This window comes from Hippopotamus amphibius, chromosome 15, assembly GCF_030028045.1.
Source record: "Hippopotamus amphibius kiboko isolate mHipAmp2 chromosome 15, mHipAmp2.hap2, whole genome shotgun sequence".
NCBI classification, from domain to species: domain Eukaryota; kingdom Metazoa; phylum Chordata; class Mammalia; order Artiodactyla; family Hippopotamidae; genus Hippopotamus; species Hippopotamus amphibius.
Window position 1 is genome coordinate 37390128 of NC_080200.1, and position 21611 is coordinate 37411738.

General features: G+C 40.6%; 1 protein-coding gene across 2 annotated transcripts; it reads right to left on the bottom strand.

Moving 5' to 3' along the window:
• Positions 1–549: 549 nt before the first annotated feature.
• CARD6 (caspase recruitment domain family member 6) lies at positions 550–13736 on the bottom strand. Of its 2 annotated transcripts, XM_057708062.1 has the most exons (3): positions 13452–13736; positions 11010–11591; positions 550–3485 (listed from the first exon to the last, which is right to left on the bottom strand). In XM_057708062.1, the coding sequence occupies exons 1-3, from the start codon at positions 13732–13734 to the stop codon at positions 1102–1104; spliced, it is 3249 nt and encodes a 1082-aa protein (XP_057564045.1). In that variant the 5' UTR covers positions 13735–13736; the 3' UTR covers positions 550–1101. The 2 variants fall into 2 exon arrangements, with proteins under 2 accessions (XP_057564045.1, XP_057564046.1); XM_057708063.1 differs by lacking the exon at positions 11010–11591.
• Positions 13737–21611: the final 7875 nt, after the last annotated feature.

The window sequence follows — 21611 nt, forward strand, 5'->3', positions numbered from 1 at the left end:
TTACCCAGAAAAGACAATGTGGGGTGCTTTTATTACTTAAAACTAGTATTAATTTTATAAAAGTTACAAATGTCAAAAAGCAGTGCACTTAACTCAACCTACAAATCTTATTTTATTTCTAAATCTAGTGAATTTTAACATCTTCCTTTAAAGTGGTCCTTTGTTAATATTTGGTGTCACTCACAAACTTGGTTAATTAAACTTCACTTAAATATTTTAAATTTAATATTCTTCCTACTTACTGCTTTTAACTAGCAGAGCTTAACCAAATGTTTAGAACGATAATGAATCTAATAAGTTAAAATTGTAAATTATGTGAATCTTAAGTTCCCTTACACATTTCAACACTTTTTACAAACTTTGTAAACCTATCAATCTTTTCAACTTAAAAAAAATCATGGCTCTAAAATAAAAAATTCTATTATATATTTTAAGTTGGAGTCATGAGGCTAATATATCAGGTCCTTTAATTAGCCAAATTATCTTAACCACTACAAACATTTAAAATATGAAACATACACAGATCATTTCCAAAGTTAATGCAAAATAATTAATTTTATTGGCTGTTAGTTCGTTATTTCTACATGTAAGGGTCAAACGAGTTTTATCATCCAAGCAATTTGGGGCTATTATCACAAGCAAATTGATGTACACATTCCAAACAAACAGGGTTATCTGCTTAGCGGCTGATGTCAAAAAAAATATTTCTGACCGAAACACCTCTAGGGCAGCCAACACCTAAAGCCATTTTTCTTGCAACACTGAGGCTATTTGTGCCCTATTTTATTATCACTTTTCAATTAAATGTTCATCTCCACTCTTCTCCAAGTGAAACTGTCTTATGTTCCCTCAATTCAGGTTATATATTACCTAATACTCAAGGTTGTATTCAATTCATTTATTTGCTGCTTGATTCTATTCTTTACTCTTTTCATACTTTTCCTTTCTTCAGGGAAACAATTCTTGTATTTTTATGATATCCAGTTAGGCTGTGCGTATCTTGTTTTCTGTGTCATGCTAATGATAGGACTCTTTCACCATCACTGCCACTCTCCTTCAGGTTGCTCTATATACATTTCACGGGTCTCTAGAGTAAGCATTTTAATGCTTTGCTGCCCTCTTGGGCCCTGCTCTTGGGTAATATGCCTTAGCCTGAGAAGGACCAGTCTGAAATGACTTGGGTTGAGTGGGTCTAGGCTGAGAAGGCTTAGATTGGGAGGACTGGGGCTGGCATGGCTTGTGCTGAGTGGCTTTGGATGGAGAGGATCTAGCTTGGGAGGGCTGGGGCTGTGAAGGCTTAGATTGGGAGGACTGGGACTTGTATGGCTTGGGCTGAGTGTGTTTGAATGTAGAACATTCAGCTTCAGTGGGCTGGTGCTGGGTGGGTTTTGTTTGAGTGGGTTTGGGTTGAGAGAACACAGGATGGGAGGGTTTGTGCTGGGACTGCTTGGCCTGGGATGCATTGGGCTGTTTGGATTTGAGCTGAGAGCTGGGTAAAAATTTGCTGTTGGACGTGGGATGGAATCCCATTTGGAAAGATGGATTTGAAGGCCCACCTTGTGTCTTCAGCTTAGCTCCCTGCTGAGAGGCAGTCCTTAAGGGTTTTTGTAAGGCTCCTGCTGCTTGCAAGGCTGGATGCTGAGGATTTTCAATATGGGATTTTGTTCTCATGAATTTTCCAGTTGCGTCAGTTGGCCGTGTTTCCCTGGCACAGACCTGACTAGGCTGTGACTTCCCAACTGCTCCTGCTGGCTGTGAACCCAGGGAATGGAGGTGACCTCCCTGAGAGTCCACTTCTCCAGACTTTTCAAGGGTTCCCATTGTCTGTGATCTCTCAGGCCAGGCCTGCACACGCTGAGAAATGGGCCTTGGTGGTCTCCCAAAAGTTCTATGCACATGATGTCCCCGAGCAGTTCTTGAAAATTTTGTAAATCTTTCACCTGAATAAAATCTCTGGGGTTGGAAGTATTGAATCCCAAAACTTTTACCTGGACTAGGGGCCCTCATATTCTGAAAGGGTGAAGGATGGAACCTCTTAGACCTCTGCTGTAACCAAAAGTGAGAGCCCATAACCCAGGGGGCTGTCAAAGAAACATGGTTAAAATTACCTTGAATTCTGCTTGGTAACGGACAGCTGTTTTTCGGAAGAGGCATGAATACTGGGGTGAGATGGAAATTCTGAAGATTTTGGCTGATCTCACATCTAGCCTCAGGCTCTCTTACAGATATCTCAGCAGGGCTTTCAGATGAGTCTTTTGGCTGACAGTGTCTTTGTGGTCCCTCATCGTCAGCTGTTCCAGCCACGTTTTCACGAGGGGAAACTTGAATCCCCTGAATGTTCTCAAAGTCTTGGTCTACCTGTATTCCCAACTCCCTGGCCAGGGGGGCCATGTCCTCCACAGACACACATCTGAGTGAAGAGGACATCACTTCTCTGAGGGCAGCTTGAAGACCCTCCATGTTCCTTCCCCTCTCCCCAGCTTCCTCCTCCTCCCAAAACAGTAGCTGTGACGGCTTCAACTTCAGGATCCTCTGGAAAATCTGAGCCTCTTCACTCTCCCTGGCTTGGGGACTGAGGACAAAGTAGCATCTTTCAATAGCAGCTTCTCCTAAAAACATTAGCAAGTTCCATTCCTTCTCACCTAGGCAGTCAGTGAAGAAAAACACAGCTGAGGAAACCTCCATCAAGAAACCAAACTGTGTCCAAAAACTTTCTAGATCCCCACGAAGGTTGGCCAGAGCAACAGGCTTCTGGAAAAAACTGGAGTCTTCCTTTAGACCGTCACTATCAGGAAAACACCAAGTTATCTCAACCAGGCCATCCGAGATCTGCCGAGGAAGCACCAGAACAGGCAAATCCTGATGGAGAAAGATTTTGTGCGATTCCAGGTGGGCAGGGTTGAGCAGTGTGTTGAGGATTCTGGACTTAGAGAAGCTACAGTGTCCTAGACGCACAAAAGAGATGACAGGCATCTTCATGAGAGTGAGAAACTTTTCTGTATCCCCTGTAGGCCCTCCTGAAGACTGTGTTGACTGCTCCTTCACAATGTCCTTCATAGCCGCCAGCATTAAAATGCTTTTGTTGTTTTCTGCATCTGGCAGTAGCAGGGGAAGGGCAAACTGGCACTGATACATGTTTGACATGACTTCGCGTTGCAAACAGCTCTCTGAACACAGTATAGAGGCACAAAGGACATCAAGGGGATTAATGGTTTCTGTTTCTCTAATTTCCAAATTCTCTACTCCAGTCAGCAATTCCCCTTTGCTGTCTTCACCCAGAACCTTGTGTCTGAGGATTGACTCTCTGGCTGTCACATCCAGTGCTTGAACTTTCATCAGGAAGTTCCAGGCTAAGTCACATGGAGTCTCAGGCACCCACCTACATCCTCGGTCTAAGGAGAATTGTTTAACGAAATCTGGCAGAAGCTTTCTGCTTGTATCCAGGTTCAAACAGGACAGGACATCTTTAAACACTTTTTTCCTTTCTGTAGGAAAGAAGATAGCCAGTGAATGTCATGTTCATCATCTAAGCTTCCTTCACTGACTTTTAAAATTAAATAATTGACATTTTCACTGAGAAAAAAAAAATGAAAAAATACAAGTAAAGTGAAAGGTCTTTTTCATCACTCTGCCAATTCTACTTTCCTTCTAAGAGATATGTCAATATAGTATGGTATACTATATTGACATATAGTATATGTCCTTCGCATCCTTTTTCTATGCAAGTACATAAGTATGTTTGCATATGTAGAAATACACAATTTGGTTTAATGGATGCTATTTTATTTTATAAATGATATTATACCAAATGATTCTTCAACTTCTTTTTACTCAGTGGTATTCCTTGCAAATTCTTCCAAGTAAGGATATATAAAGACCTACTTAGTTCATTTTAGCTAATCCATTGTACTTCATGGTTTGGAAGAACCATTATTTATTTAACCATTGTCTACTGATGATCATTTAGGTTTTCCAATTTTTTGGCTAATATTTGTATGCAGCAATGAAAAACACTGTTAATGCTTCATTAAGCACATGTATGGGGAATTCTCTAGGTTGATACTGATTCATTTCTTAAATGTTAATTGTGCTAAAGTTTGGAGAAATGGAGAATTTTGTTATCATTAAGGTTTTATCAGAATTTACATGTTGTACCTAATTTCTCCTGTTGTCATTTTCTAATTTATCGTCTAGCTACTTCTTGAGACTACAGAGACAGTGGTTAGTAGAGAAAGGAAATCAGAGAGCATTTTCTGCTCCTTATGGATAGCAAGTTATCATAAGCTTCTTGGGTCTCCTATAAAAATAGTCTAAAAAAAACAATAGGAATGAGAGAAAGTATGATTTCAAGAATTAACAAAAGTAACTCTAGGAAATCCTTGGATGGTCTGAAAGGTGCTTGAACTGGTATATACGATAGGTAAGGATTCCCAGAGGAGGTAGTGAGGAGGTAGGTTGCAGAAAACATTTAATTTCTGCTCTTGCCTATCCCCTGCTTTTCCTTAGGACAACCATCCTCTGCTTCTTCAGCACAGAAACTGGCTCACACAGCCCAAGCCAGATGCCAAATGTTGACAAGGTAATAACAGTCTACTGTGGAGCAATACAATGATATATTTAACAAGCACAGAGATAGACAAAAAAAAGCAAGAAGCAATAATTTCTAGAACTCAATACCATTTCTTGTAAATTAAAAATTCATGAAAATAGCCCAGGCAAGGCCAAGTAAAATGATTGGAGATTTTAGCTGCCACCCACTGGAAGGAGACTGAGTTTTGAATTTGAGCCCAGTCAGGTTAATTGGGAACTAGACCAACTAAAAAACCAAGGTTCTTTGGAGAAGTTTCACAATCCAGAGTCTCTATAGCCAATCACACACAATGCACAGGATGAAATCCAAAGTTAAGAGGCACAGAAAGAAACAGGAATGATCACTTGATCAGTGGAGACCCACTCCAAGATGACCCAGATGTTAGACTTAGCATACAAGAATTTTAAAGCAGCTATCTTAACTATTTTTCAAGAATGTACAATAAAATAAACCCATAATGAATGACTAAGTAGCAATTCTCAGGAAAAAAAAAGAAAGCATTTAAAAACTGAAATTCTATACTTAAAAATCACAATATCTGAATTTTTTCAAAAATCAGTAGATGCACTTAAAAGAAGACTGGAAATGACAGAAGAAAAATTCACTGTACTTAAAGATAGAAATGATGCAATCTAAAGAATAAAGAGAAAAAAATATTTTTAAGAAAATGAATAGAGCCTCAGGGACCTCAGGAAAAATATCAGAAACTCTAACATACATGTACTTGGAGTCTTGAAAAGAGAGGAGGGAGCAAGTGGGACAGAAAAATATGTGGATAAATAATGGCTTAAAATTTTCCAAATTTGGAAAAAATAATCCCAAATTTATAGATTTACAAACTCTACAGAAGATGAGAAAAAAGAAAATCACACCTAGACATCTGAGAGTTAACCACAGAAAAAATTCTAAGAAAAAAATCTTGAAATCAACCAGAAGACAAATAACACAGCATTTAAGGGGGAACAATGATAAAATGACAAGACTTAGGATCAGAAACAATGGAAGCAATAATATTCATACAATGGTGAATGCAAAAAATCGTCAATCTAAAACTTACTACAGGAACTTCCTAGGTGGTGCAGTGGTTAAGAATCTACCTGCCAATGCAGGGTACAAGGGTTCGATCCCTACTCCAGGAAGATCCCACATGCCGTGGAGCAACTAAGCCCATGCACCACAACTATTGAGCCTGTGCTCTAGAGCCTGTGAGCCACAACTATTGAGCCCATGAGCCACAACTACTGAAGCCTGTGTGCCTAGAGCCCATGCTCCGCAACAAGAGAAGCCACCTCAATGAGAAGCCCGTGCACCACAATGAAGAGTAGCCCCCCTCCAGGCACACCACAGCAAAAGAAACCATAAACAAGACAAGAAGACAACCCTCAGAATGGAAGAAAATATTTGCCAATGAAGTAACTGACAAAGGATTAATCTCCAAAATATACAAGCAGCTCGTGCAGCTTAATACCAAAAAAGCAAATAACCCAATCCACAAATGGGTGGAAGACCTAAATAGATAGTTCTCCAAAGAAGACACGCAGATAGCTAACAAACACATGAAAAGATGCTCAATATCACTAATCATCAGAGAAGTGCAAGTCAAAGCCACAATGAGGTATCACCTCACATTGGTCAGAATGGCCATCATCAAAAAATCTAGAAACAATAAATGCTGGAGAGGGTGCAGAGAAACGGGAACCCTCCTGCACTGTTGGTGGGAATGTAAACTAGTACAGCCACTATGGAAAACAGTATGGAGGTTCCTTAAAAAACTAAAAATAGAACTACCGTGTGACCCAGCAATCCCACTACTGGGCATATACCCAGAGAAAATCATAATTCAAAAAGACACATGTACCACAATATTCATTACAGCACTATTTACAATAGCCAGGGCATGGAAGCAACCTAAATGCCCATCAACAGATGAATGGATAAAGAAGATATGACACATATATACAATGGAATATTACTCACCATAAAAAGGAATGAAATTGAGTTATTTGTAGTGAGGTGGATGAATCTAGAGTCTGTCATACAGAGCGAAGTAAGCCAGAAAGAGAAAAACAAATACCGTACACTAACTCATATATATGGAATCTAAAAAAATGGTACTGATGAACCCCGTGTCAGGGCAAGAATAAAGATGCAGATGTAGAGAATGGACCTGAGGACATGGGTGGGGGGGGCTGGGGGGGGCGCAGTGACCGGGAAGCTGGGACAAAGTGAGAGAGTAGCATAGACATATATACACTACCAAATGTAAAATAGATAGCTACTGGGAAGCTGCTCAATAACAGGGGGAGATCAACTCAATGATGGGTGATGACTTAGAGAGCTGGGATAGGGAAGGTGACAAGGAGTCACGGGAGGGAGGGGATATAGGGATATATGTGTAAATACAGCTGATTCACTGGCACAACAGTGTAAAACAATTATATTCTAATAAAGAGCTTAAAAAAATAAAAATAAATGAATAAAAATAATTAATTTTTAAAAATAAATTTAAAAAAATAAAATTCACTACAGCAAAAATATTCCTCTGGAATGAAGGCAAAATAAAGACATATTTTAATAAAAAAATAATACACAAAATTCTTCAGGCTAACAGGAAATAATATCAAATTAAAATTTGGATCTTCAGAAAGAAAAAAAAGGCAGAGGAAATAGTATTTATACGGGTTCCTACCACTGAAAGGCCAACTAGTATAAGCTAGAACAGAGGGAACTGGTTGGTATAGTCTATATAGAAGTTGACTTTATACACTGCAGATCACACAGGCAATGCCTTAAGTCTTCCTGAGACTTTGATTTGAGATACAGTGATTGGGGGGGGGGGGGAGGGCGGTACAGAGGGGGATATGAAATTTAACATGACAAAAAGCATGAAGATCCTTCTCCTTTGAAACAGATGCATTTGGGTTTTTGTTTTCCAGCTCCCAGCTGCATAGATAAGTGTTACAGAGGAAAGAGACAGAGGATAGCCACATGCCTCCAGTCAACTAGAATGGGTTGGTACCCGTTAGAATTGTATTGCAGGTCCTAAGTGCATTATTACTGAGACTTTTCTTGATCTGTTTTCCTAAAGGTGTTAGATTGATTGCAAAAATAGCCCCAATTTATGGCTTTCTGGTATCCATATCTTTTGCAATATTACTTTGCAAGAGGTGGAGTCTATTTTTCCCCAGCCCTTAAATCCAAATTAGCTTTGTGACTTGTTTTTGCCAACAGAATGTGGCAGAAGTCATGGCATTATGGGTTGAATTGTATCCCCCACAAAAAGATAAGTTGGCTCTCCCAGTACTTCAGAACGTGGCCTTACTTGTAAATAAGGTCTTTACAAAGGTCATCAAGTTAAAATGAGGTCATTAGGATGGGCCCTAATCCAATCGATCAGTGTCCTTATTAAAAGAGGAGATTTGAAGACAGAGACATGCACCAAGGGAAATGATCTGAAGACACAAAAGAGAAGATGGTTTTCTAGCCAAAGAACACTTGAGGCTACCAGAAGCTATGAGAGAGGACTGGACAGCTTCTTCCCTAATGTCTTCAGAGAAAGTATGACCCTGCCAACACCTTGGTTTCAGTCTTCTGGTCTCCATATCTGCGAAACAATATATTTTCCATTGTCCTAAGCCACCCTTTTGTAGTACTTTATTGTGGCAGCCCTAGGAAACCTACCATACAGATGGCACTATAGTTCTGAGTCTAAGCCTCAAAATGCCTTCATTACTCTCTCTCTCTCTCTCATTGAATCCTCTGCCCTCACCATAAGAATAGGCCTCAAGTAGTCTGAGAACAAGCCCAGACTAGCTTGCTGGAAGATCAGAGATGAGCCTATAGCCAGCTGACCACAGATACAAGTAGAAAACCCAGAGAAAATCAGAACTGCCCAGCCAACTATAGACACATGAACAATTATACACTCTTATTATTTTAAGTGACCCTAATTTTGAGATGCTATGTTGCAATATTATTATTGTGATAAATAAATGATACAGGAAAATCATGGAAAACAAAACAATATCATGCAAGAAACACATAATATTAGAATATTACCTATGAAGGAAGGTGAATGGGAAGTAGAGAAAAAAATGAAATAGATAAACAAAAGGGGCTTTTTGCAGAATAATGATGATAGTATGCAATGAATAATTAATTCAACCCTATGCAACAACTGTAATGTATTTTAAAAATTAAGAATGAGGTCTACAAGCAGCTATGTATTGGGAAGGTATGGGGATGGGGCAAGAGTTGTGTTATGGGTTGAATTATGTACCCCTCAAATTCATATGTTGAAATCCTAAGCCCCAGTACCTCAGAATGTAATGGTATTTGGAAATGGGGTCATTGTAGATGTAATTAGTTAAGATGAGGTCATTATGGTGAGCCCTAACCCAATATGACTGGTATCCTTATAAAAAGGGGAAATTAAGGGCTTTCTAGGTGGCGCAGTGGTTAAGAATCTGCCTGCCAATGCAGGTGACACAGGCTTGCTCCCCGCTCCAGGAAGATCCCACATGCCACAGAGCAACTAAACCCCTGCACCACAACTACTGAGCCTGTGCTTTAGAGCCCTGTGAGCCACAACTATTGAGCCCGTGTGCCACAACTACTGAAGCCCACACACCTAGAGCCCGTGCTCCACAACAAAGGAAGCCATGGCAATGAGGAGCCCACACACCACAATGAAGAGTAGTCCCCACTCACCACAACTAGAGAAACCCCGTGTGCAGCAACGAAGACCCAACAGCCAATAAATAAATAAATAAATTTATTTTTTAAAAAAAGGGGGGTGGGATTTGAACAAAGAGACACGAGCCCAGGAAGACAGCCATGTGAAGATGAAGGCAGATTGTGGGGGTGGGGTAGGGGGTGAGGAGAGGAGGGGCTGCTTCTAAAGCCAAAGAACACCAAAGATTTCCAGCAAACTACTAGAAGCTAGGAATAGATTCTTCTGCACAGCCTTCAAAAGGAACCAACCGTATAGACATCTTGATTTCAGACTTCCAGCCTCTAAACTGTGAGACAATACATTTCTATCATTTATTGTTTAAGCTACTGAGTTTGTGGTACTACTTCGTTACAGCAGCCCTAGTAACTATGTCAAGGTGTGCTAAGGAGGAAATGACTCTTTTCTGATGCATAACTGGATTATGAATTTCCAGGATTTGGACTGAATGTGAGTTGGTAGTTACCTTCCCCCTTTTTTTTTTTAATATGACTTTTATTCCACAGGATTATCTATTGAATATGGTCAGGAATGGCCAACTATTTTTTAATTAATTAATTAATTACTTTGGCTGCGTTGAGTCTTTGTTGGCGCACACAGGATCTTCATTGTGATGCGCAGGCTTCTCTCTAGTTGTGGCACACAGGCCCTAGAGCGTGTGGCCTTAGTTGCCCCATGGCATGTGGGATCCTAGTTCCTTCACCAGGGATGAACCCATATCTCCTGTATTGGAAGGCAGATTCTTAACCATTGGACCACAAAGGAAGTCCCTACCTTTCCCTTCTATACTCAGAACTTAGTGATGTTTATTTTCCCAGACAGTATCTCTCCAAATTAAGCATTTGTCATATTTTGAGTTTTCATTAAGAAATATTCAGGGACTTCCCTGGTGGCGCAGTGGTTAAGAATCCTCCTGCCAGTGCAGGGGGCACTGGTTCAGTCCCTAGCCCAGGAAGATTCCACATGTGGCGGAGCAGCCAAGCCCGAGTGCCACAACTACTGAAGCCCGTATGCCTAGAGCCTGTGCTCCACCAACAAGAGAAGCCACTGCAATGAGAAGCCACGCACCACAACGAAGAGAAGCCCCCACTCTCCACAACTAGAGAAAGCCCGCACACAGCAATGAAGACACAAGGCAGCCAAAAATAAAATAAATAATAAAATACATCCTTAAAAATAAAAACAGAAATATTCAAATTCAAGATACTGGTACAATTTTCTTCATCAAAATGGCAATATTTGGACTCAATCCAGCCAAACATTATTTGGGGATCTTATCCATTTACCACAAACTCCTCTGCTGTTTCCACTTCAATAATTAGGTCCATAACCCCCATATTCCATTGGTCATGAAGGTGCTAAAATGATTAAAAAGCTTTAATCTGAGGAACAGAAGGTAACAGCTAAAATTAGTGGCTATGTGTATGATGGAGGTGACTGCAGAAACCTACGAGTTGATAGTCAATATTTACTTTAGCTTATACCGTCCACTGTTTCTAGGTCCTGGGTTTTACTCCCTGTCAACACCCATCTCTAAGGAAATTCCAAGTTAGAGAGGTCCAAGGAATTTGAGTAGCTGCTTTTCTGCTGCCATCTGGTGCTCTTCCTCAGCCCCTCTCCCCATTATGTCATGGCAACCTAAAAATAATTGTTGCCTAAGTAACTATACACACATCATTCCCATACCTTCCATGCTTTTCTCCTCTTCCTCCTCCAAGGACATGCCAGTTTCTGAATCCTCATAATTCTGTTCTTCATGAGAGAACGCCATGGTTTCAGAATATACAGAGTCCTCTTCGCCGTCTTCAGAATACACAGAGTCCTCCTCTCCGTCATAGGTGATGCACTCAGGGTCATCATAAGCCTCCTCTTCCACAGTGGGGTCTGCATCTTCAGAGTACCCAACAGATTCTAGATATTCCTCTTTTTCTAAGTACAGAGAATCATCTGGCTCCTCATATCTCTGTCTGTCCTGTAAATACTCAATAGTTGCTGGAAATTCATACTCCACATTGTCAACCGATCGTGGTGATGTGAATGTTGGTGCGTTGTATTCCTTCTCATTTTCCTTTGAGAACCAAGCCGTTTCCTGATAACTAGTTTTCTTGTCCGTGAAAGACTCAGAGGTTTCCAAATCCAAGTGTTCTTTCTCTTTGAAGGACATGGTGATCTCAGGATTCTCAGGCTGTTTCTCTCCAGGAAAAAAAAGATCTTCCTTGCTTATCCCCATAGGTTGAGGTGACTCTATATACTCATGTTTTAAAAATTCTGGAAAGAATAAGAAAGTTTGGGGGATTTTTATTTCGGTTTTTTTTTGAAATTAACAGATGCTATACTAACTTGACTTTCCATGACCTCAAAGAACCATCTCCTTTATTTCACTGGATAATAGGAATACCTACCACCTCCTACATAAATGGCAACAAGTCAACTGTCAGAACTTTCTTTCTCCCACTGAAAAATATCAGATCACAACACTGTCTTGCTCGAAAGTTTGATTCTTTCACAGCAAACTCAAAGGGTAAATGAGTGAAGTAGGAAACTTGAATCCTGTGTTTTCTTGTGGATTTACTGTGACCCAAAACCAGCTCAGACATCCTAGGGCCATTGCTAATGAAATCTGATCTAATAATTTCTAACCAAGAAGCGAATAGCTCTAATTTGGAATAAGTCCTGGAAATGGTTGCTACATTAGAGACCACTAACATTAATCTTTTTATTTGAGCTTCTGCTTCTTTAACATCTCTTAAAATAATCTTCACTATTTTTTAGAAAAGGAGCTACACCTGTCTCTGGTGGTAATTTACAGGACTGCTAAACAATTCATTCTGGAAGAAGTGCTCTCTCATTTGCCACTAATTATCTTTGAACATTGAAACTTAGCATTTGATTTGCTCCAGAAAACTAGGGTTCTGCTGTCATTCTTCTCACATAGAAAATCAAGGTGCTAATCCACCACGTATGTGTGTTAAAAATTATTTTTCCTATATTTTCAAAATGGCTATACTACAATGAGGTATCAGCTCACACTGGTTAGAATGGGCATCATCAGAAAATCTACAAACAGTAAAAGCTGGAGAGGGTGTGGAGAAAAGGGAACCCTCTTGCACTGTTGGTGGGAATGTAAATTAATACAGCCACTATGGAGAACAGTATGGACGTTCCTTGAAAAATTAAAAATACAACTAACCCAGCAATCCCACTACTGGGCATATACCCAGAGAATACCATAATTGAAAAAGACACATGCACCCCAATGTTCATCGCAGCACTATTTACAATAGCCAGGTCATGGAAGCAATCTAAATGTCAGATGAATGGATAAAGAAGATGTGGTACACATATACCATGGAATATTACTCAGCCATAAAAAGGAACAAAATTGGGACACTTGCAGAGATGTGGATGGACCTAGAGACTGTCATACAGAGTGAAGTAAGTCAGAAAGAGAAAACAAATATCGTATGGTAATGCATATATGCGAATCTAGAAAAATGGTACAGATCAACCAGCTTGCAAGGCAGAAATAGAGACACAGATGTAAAGAACAAACATATGGACACCAAGTGGGCAAAGCGGGGGGTGGTGGGGGTGGGGGGGTGAATTGGGAGATTGGGATTGCCATATACACATTACTAATAAGAAAAAAATATCAAGTTGTATATTTCAAATATATGCAGTTTATTGTATGTCAATTATAGCTCAATAAAAGTTCTTTAAAAAAATGTCCATACTAAGTGAAAGATGCAGCTTTTGGTCTTGAGGTTGTTAATACCCATGAATTCACCTACTTGATAAAGAAATCCCCATGTGTCACTAACAGTAGTCTCTTTCCAACTGTGAGTATTTCGGGATGTCACTGCCAGAATAATAAGAAGTTTATACTAGCACTAAAACAACTGCAGGCTCTGGGGATTGAGTTTGAACAAAAAATTATAAATCCCCTAAAACAATAAGATACATCATTCCCTGCTTTTTAAATCTTGGACACTTTTCCCTTTTATCATATTTCAGTGAAAATTATCTCCAGGAGAATGACAAAAGAAAATTAAAGGTAATAATTTTCTTTTTTTCAGGAAATCTGCCTCCTCCCTCTCATGCCAAAAAAGCTGTAGAAATGTAACTTACCATGATTGAAGTCCCAAATGGTAGCTGACTCTGAAAATGTATTAAATAAACAGTTGAGAAAAAGCTGACAGCTCTCTTCTCCCTTTTTCTGTACCAAAATTAACAGCTTCCGACTTTTCTTCAGGGGATCTGTAATATTTTCCAGAATTTCATACTCTTCCTCAGAAATTAGCCTCCGAGAGGTTAATGTATCTAAGATACAATCAGGATCTTGTTGGAGGATTTCGAGTAACTTTTTTCGTTCTTTTTCTATGATTTCTGAGGGAACACTCATGGTAGCCATTGTTCGTGTTTCCTGAAAACCCGGAAATGGACTATGAAATTGTTCCAGTGAAAAAACACAAGTCTGTTTCAGTTTTGCTTTTCTGTGCTTTTTTTTTTAAAGGCAAAGAGTAATTCTATTTGGCAAAGATTAACCATGTCAATGACACTTAGTGTTGGAGAGGGCAGATAGAACCAAGCCAAAGCAGTGGGGGAATCCAGCCCTGAGCCCCCACAGACCCTGGCTCCCTGTAGATTATTCATCTGTTTTTTTGATGACTTGGCTCAGTTTCATGTGACAACCCCTGAGAACGCCTCTGAGTCAAATCCTCTAAGAAGCCTCTCTTGAAATTCAGACTGGACTAGGTATTCTCTGCTCTGAGCTCTATCTACAATAATAAGAATGTGAATCGATTAACCCTTTTGGAGAGAAATCTGTCAATATGCAGCAATAAATAAATGTGATAGATAAAAATCAAAACTCATATCATTCAATGCAGCAATTCCACTTTTAGGAAATTATCTTAAGGAAATAATCAGACAAATGCCCAAAGATGTATGTGCAAGAATCTGCATTACAACATTTTTATAATAGCAGAAAATTGAAAATAATTCAAATTTCCACAAATTGGGAATTTATGGAACAATTGTTGATACATCAACAGTGGTGTTACCTAATCAGGTCCAGCTGCTCGCCGCTCAAAAATCAATACTTGAGAGAGAGATGAATGTTGGCAGAAAGGAAAGTTGCTTTTAATCAGAATGCCAGCAATCTGGGGAGATGGTGGACTCGGTGTCCCCCAAAAACCACCTCTGAGGATTCTGCTCAGCCATGAAAGCTTTTATAAGGAAAAAGGGAAATAATCTCAGTTAATCATTGAGATGGGGGTCAGAGTTATCGCCATTCCCCACTGTGTGCAGACGTGTGCAGTATTGTCACTTCTTGTGATTTTTCTTTAGAGCTATCTTGTTCATACAGTTTGTTCAAGAGATGACTGAAGGGGAAGCTAGGGAAGAGATCTGGTCATCTGTCAATTACTTATTTTTCATTTCAACTTCTTTGATCTACAGAAAGAACCAGTAGATTAGGCAAGGTATTGTGTGATCAAGATTTGAAAGGCATGCTAGGGCTGGAGATGAGTAGAACATGGGGGTGCCTGGTTTAAGGTTAGTGACAAGGCAAAAGGGGCCTTCTGCAGAGAGTTCTTTCCTGCCAAGAGCTGCTTACAAATCCCCACTTGTCACAACCTCATCCCATTTCTACGGGATTAGGGGCGACGGTCTGTCTCCTGTAACTTCTTCATGCTGACACAGGGCGCCACACTCTTAGAGTGGAAGATGTCAGCATGGGTCTGCAGCATCTCTTTGCTGACAATTTTGGTTGCCCACTTACATATGCAGGCAGAACAAGCTACAATTATTTTGATACCCACCAAGATATAGATTATTATGAGCAATAGTGTTAATTCCATTCTCTTAAGGCCAGTTCTTGGAATTGTACTAGCCATAGATTCAGTACTGCTCAAGATGGAGCAGCTTATGTCATGGCTATGGTCTAGTCATCATGCAGTTAGCTTTTCCCCTCTGGTGGCAGTCTCTGTAAAAAAAAACTCAGGGCAACTTCCTTGGTGGCACAGTGGTTAAGAATCTGGCTACCAATGCAGGGGACATGGGTTCGATCCCTGGTCCAGGAAGATCCCACATGCCACAGAGTAACTAAACCCCTGCGCCACAACTACTGAGCCTGTACTCTAGAGCCTGAGAGTCACAACTACTGAGCCCACGTGCCACAACTATTGAAGCCCACGCACCTAGAGCCTGAGTTCTGCAATAAGAGAAGCCACCACAGTGAGAAGCTCATGCACCACAACGAAGAGTAGCCCCCGCTCATGGCAACTAGAGGAAAGCCCACACACAGCAACAAAGACCCAACGCAGCCAATAAATAAATAAATAATTTATTAAAAACAAAACCTAGGACTGGGAGGGGGAGGATGAGGGGGACTCGAGGGAGGGTGGGGGGGGTTGAGGGAGGGAGGGAATACGGAGATTTGTGTATAAAAACAGATGATTGAACTTGGTGTACCCCCCCAAAAATAAAAAATAAATAAATTAAATTAAAAAAAAAAACCCTCAGGAATGTGCATCAGATACTGTCTGTGACTCTATTATCCTAATCATTAATTGCTTGAGATTGCTCTTTTGTGACCTAGGGAGGCCTGGAAGATTTCAGCTTTTCTATAAACAAGAGCCAGGAGACATGGAGGGGCCTTTGTGCTTGGGATGGGGTGAGGGTGGGGCGCAGAGCTCTGCTCAGTTCCAGTGGAGTACCAAAATGATGTTAAAAAGGATGAAGTAGGGACTTCCCTGGCGGTCCAGTGGTTAAGACTTCCCCTTCCAATGCAGGGGGTGTGGGTTCAGTCCCTGGTCGGGGAGCTAAGATCCCACATGCCTCGTGGCCAAAAAACCAAAACATGAAAAAGAAGCAATATTGTAACAAGTTCAATAAAGACTTAAAAAATAAATAAATAAAAATAAAGTGCAAAATCTACAAAACCATTCTGCTCTTATCCCATATACCACTAAAAAAAAAAAAGAAAAAAAAAAGGATGAAGTAAATCCACACGTTAACAAGTAGTGATATCCATGCTATATTAGTAAGGAAAATGGCAAGTTATAGATCCCATTTTTGTTTAAAAAGTTAATATGTCTATAGTGTATATACACAATATGTGTATATACATACACACTATATTTAAAAGAAGACAGCCAGGAAAGAGAAGCCCCAATCATAACACTGGTATCTCTAGTGATATGATTACAGTGGTCTTCATACTTTCTTTTTTAATTTGTTTATTTACTTATTTATTTATTGGCTGTGTTGGGTCTTCATTGCTGCACACAGCTTTCTCTAGTTGCAGCCAGTGGAGGGGGGTTACTCTTCATTGTGGTGCGCAAGCTTCTCATTGCGGTGGCTTCTCTTGTTGCAGAGCATGGGCTCTACGTGCCTGGGTAGTTGTGGCACATGGGCTCAACAGTTGTGGCTCACAGGCTCTAGAGCGCAGGCTTAACAGTTGTGGCGCACTGGCTTAGTTGCTCCACAGCATGTAGGATCTTTCCGGAGCAGGGATCGAACCTGCGTCCCCTGCATTGGCAGGCAGATTCTTAACCACTGCACCACCTAGGAAGTCCCTACAGTGGTCTTCATACTTCCTACTTTAAACATTTCTATTTATTTTAATAGTTTACATTTTTGTCTTTATCAGCAGACTTTAATTTTTTTTTAAAAACTCTAGTTGGTTTTTATTTTCAGTTATAATTCACAAGAACCTGAAAACAATCTAAATAACTATCAACAGGATACTGGTTGAGTAAATTGTAGTATTTCATATAATGTAATATGCAGCATTGAAAAAGAATGAATTTCAGTGACCCACAGTAGAGATAAATAAATCATAACAATATTAAGGGGAAAATTTAAGCCCCCAAATATTATATGCAGCATGACACCCTTTTTAAACAGCTCAAAATAATGTAAATACAGACACATACACACATTTTAGAAATACACATGGAATCAATATAATTATATAAAATGAGGCAGACTTCCTAGGTGGCGCAGTGGTAAAGAATCCGCCTGCCAATTCAAGGGACACGGGTTCGGGCCCTACCCAGGGAAGATTCCACATGCCACGGAGCAACTAAGCCTGTGCACCACAACTACTGAGCCTGAGCTCTAGAGCCTGTGAGCCACAACTACTGAGCCCATGTGCCGCAACTATTGAAGCCCATGTGCCTAGGGTCCATGCTCCACAACAAGAGAAGCTACTACAATGAGGAGCCTGCGCATCACAATGAAGAGTAGCCCCTGCTCTCAGCAACTAGAGAAAGCCTGTGTGCAGCAACAAAGACCCAGCACAGCCAATAAATAAAAAAATAATTATATAAAATGAGAAGTAAGGAAATCAAATTCAGGCGGATGGCTACCTTGGTTGGGGAGATTGGGGATGGGATGGGATTGGGGGACAGGGAAATCATGGAGTTAGACATAGGATATCATCTGGGGATGAGGTTATAAGTGTTTATTATATTATTAAAGGTAAATAGTTAAACACGTAAGTGAAAGCAGGCCATGCATGGACCAATGCTGAGTATATATTAGGAACCAAGGATAACGATTCATTAAATTCTGGTGTCCCTAAAATTGAAAAAGAATAAAAAATCCTTACATGACATTAAAAATTAAGAGTTTTAAAATGTATCACAAAGGTATATGTTTCAAGAGATGTATCCCACCTAATGTAACAATTTGATTGGCAATGTTAGTACTTTTGCCCATCTTTTTTTTTTTAATTCAACTTGGTAAGTTATTCTAATAACGAGCTTCTCAAACTCCATCTCCTCCCCACTACTCTCCCTAAATACCCTCCTCTCCCACAATAACCCGCTCTAGGAGATCTCAAAGCTGATGGGGAGAAAAGTGTTTATTTGAAGTTGCATATTTCACAGTAAAATTTAAATTTAGGGAAGGAAGTTTAAATTACCAGTTCCTTGGTAACAGGAAATTTGCATTGCACATGCTTAGAATGCAAATGGAAGTGAAACAAGAGGGACGGGCAGAGGACAAAACCTTTACAAGCATGACATAGCCCAAGGACACGACATAAACTGATTAGAACCAAATAGGTCCAAGATGGTGGACAAGTCTGCTTCCACGAGACCTTGAGCCTCAGTATATGCTCACTGTAACACATCAGCAAGATAAATGACACCCACAAGCGCCATGAAAGTTCTGAGGCCAAACATAAAGGTCAAAAAAGCGGGTGGCGGCCCAATTCCTGGAAATCCCCATCCCTTCCCCAAAATAGCTAGAATACTCCTCCCAGTTATTAGCCCATGAAATTACCCACCCCTATAAAAACTGACAACACCATACCCTGGTGCTTTCTGAGATGGCCCACTCTCCTTAGGTGGAGTGTCTCTCTCTAAATAAGTCTGTAACAGTGAAGAGCCAATTTTGACTCCATGTTGGATCTGTTTCTTTGGCTTCCACCTTTGCTTTTTGTTGCTTTTGTTATTATAATCACACATAACAGCCTGCCTCAGGGAACCCCGGCCCTGCACCTGAATGTTAAGCTAAAGTGCCTTTGTTCAGATCACAGAGAGACAATCTGACCCTGTCCACCTGTGAATGGCTGCAGAAAGGAAGGCGTTAACAAATCCCCTCCCCAATGTGGGGAGATATTTTTCAAGATAAATGGCCTTTTTCCTTTGCTTCCTCATCTTCTCTCCCCCTCTGTTCTGTGAAGAAGACTGGCATCTAGACCCCGATGAGGTCGCTTTTTGGGGACCCTAGTCCGCCATCTTCTTGGTCTGCTGGCTTTCCTAATAAAGTCATATTCCTTGCCTCAACACCTCATCTCCCAATTTATTGGCCTGTCGTGCGGCGAGCTTGGACTCGGCAACAGGTTCACTTCTTACCTATCACTTTGTCTCTCACTGAATTCTGTGATGAGACATCAAGAAAAGACTGTGGGTCTAAGTCCCAAGAACGAGTGTGTGGTCTCAGCTAAAAGACCATGGGTTCAAGTCCCAATCTGAGTTACACGGTATCAGAATTGAGCTGGGGAAAGGGTGGCCAGGAGATGCAGATTTGAAAATACATCCCTCAAATCAAATACAGTGAAATAGGTGTAAAAATTTTGTTTGCAGCTAGGAGTTTGTTATGTGATTTTTTTAAAGAGAAAAGTCAGCACTAATTTAATTTCATCTATTGTAGGAAAAAAAGGCAGGTCAAATCAAGAGACCTTAACTGTACCAGAACAACAGATGTAAGATTTATGAAGTCTCTATCACTCTCTGCCAAAAGGCAAAATGCCATAGGGCGAATGCCTAGTTTACAGCAGAGACCATCTGTTTCAGAAGTCAATCTACTCCTGACCTAAACCTGGCATTTGGATAGAAATCTGGAGATTCTAAGCTGGCTTCATAGGCTTCCACAGAGCCAAGGGCCTACCTGACCAGGGCCAGAATGGTGTGATTTCAAGCACACCAAAAAGGAAGAGGAGGAAAACTATTTCACTCTTATGTTTACAACTTGGGGAATGTCTGGGGTAAAAGAGACTCTTACATAGTGCCTGTCACACAATTGGGCTCCTCAGTGGTTGCTACCTGGCCTACCATTTCTTAAAACGAGCTGGACCCTGTGGGGCCCTCCTGAGTACAAAAGCCTTTCCATATCCCCCTTTTCTTGTTTGTAGGAAAAAGTTTTCAGCCTCCTAAACCTTCGCCACTGTGTTCCAAAGGGCAGATTCAAACAGTTACTAATTAGGGAAGTGAGGGAATGCAGAAACAAAAGAAAGGCAGTCAAGAAACAATAGTGCAGCGATAGAGCAGAGTCCTAGTTGCTCCACAATTTATATATATATATAAAATAATATGATACAAATATTTGAGTTCTGCTATAAGAACTAAGGCCCCCATCCAGGTGGAGGATGGCTGAGCACAAGATTCCTGGAACACTACCCTTTTACCTCACCACCAACCAATCAGAGAAAGGTCACACGCCCTGCAGCCCTTATTTTGCCTTTAAAAACTCTTCCCAGAGGGAAGATTGTCCAGTGGTTAGGTGTCTGAGCTTTCACTGCTGAGGGCCAGGTTCAATCACTGGTCAGGAAAATAAGATCCTGCAAGCCTCACGGCATGGTCAAAAAATAAATACATAATTAAAAAAAAAAAAAACCACTCAAAACCAAAAACGCTCTTCTGTGAAAACCATTGGAGAGTTCAGGGCTTTTGAGTATGAGCTGAGCTGTCCTCCTTCGTTGGTCCTTGCAATAAACCTTTCTCTGCTCTAAACTCCAATGTTTCAGTTTGGCCTCAGTGTGGCTGGGGCACACTCACAAGGGTTCAACAACAGTCTACAGTGATCTCATTTGTCATAACACCTGTGCTAAACAGACTAGTGATCTCCCCCAAAGATGACTATGTCCTCATTTCCACAACCTGTGAATATATTAGGTTACAAGGCAAAGGACAATTAAGGTTGCTAATCAGCTAACCTTGATATAAGAGAATTATCTGGGTGAGGCCAGAGTACTCACAAGGGGTTATTAAAAAAGAAAAACAGGCACAGTCAAAATTTGTTATTTAAGCAAAAATTGATCCAAAAAGGGCACCACCAAACCGGAAGTGGTTAGTAGCGTTATATGAGCAGGGGAAAGACTTTATATAAAGTGCAGAAGCAAAGAAAGGATATTACTTGATTGGTTATAGCTTAAAGACTATTTGGTGGCTTGCAACTGTTCTTAAGTGTACAATGCAGTATTGTCAACTGCAGACACAATATTGTACCGCATAGCTCTCGAGTGTATTCATCTCACATAACTGAAACTACACTAGCTGATTAAATGTTTTCTCTTGTCATTAAGCTTGTGGTAAATTGTCTGAATGGCAACGGGGAACTAAAACAGCACCTAATCCAGTTGTCTCCCCTGAATTGCAGTTTGGTCCAAACACTCAACTGCTGGCCTTCTCTCTCTCTCTCCCCTGGTTGCACCTCCCCCGGAACCCCCCACTCCCCACCTACCACTCCCATGAGGACAGGGACTCTCTCCTGTTAAAGTTTCTATTCCCAGTTTCTAGAAGAGCCTAATACTGATTAGGCACTAATCAAATGGTAACCTGTCAAAATTAAACCTCTGATTCCTAGAGGTAATCTCGTTCTGTTAGTAGTTAATTACCGCTGCCAGTATTTTACAAGTGATAGGTCACGAATTCTGTTTCCTTTAGAAAGCAGGCACATTCAAGATCATTCTTCCCTACTACCTCTCAAATGTTTGGATAGCTTATCCTTTTGCGAGGGTGGGGCCTTTCCTAGGCAAGAAGGTTACAAGTGGAT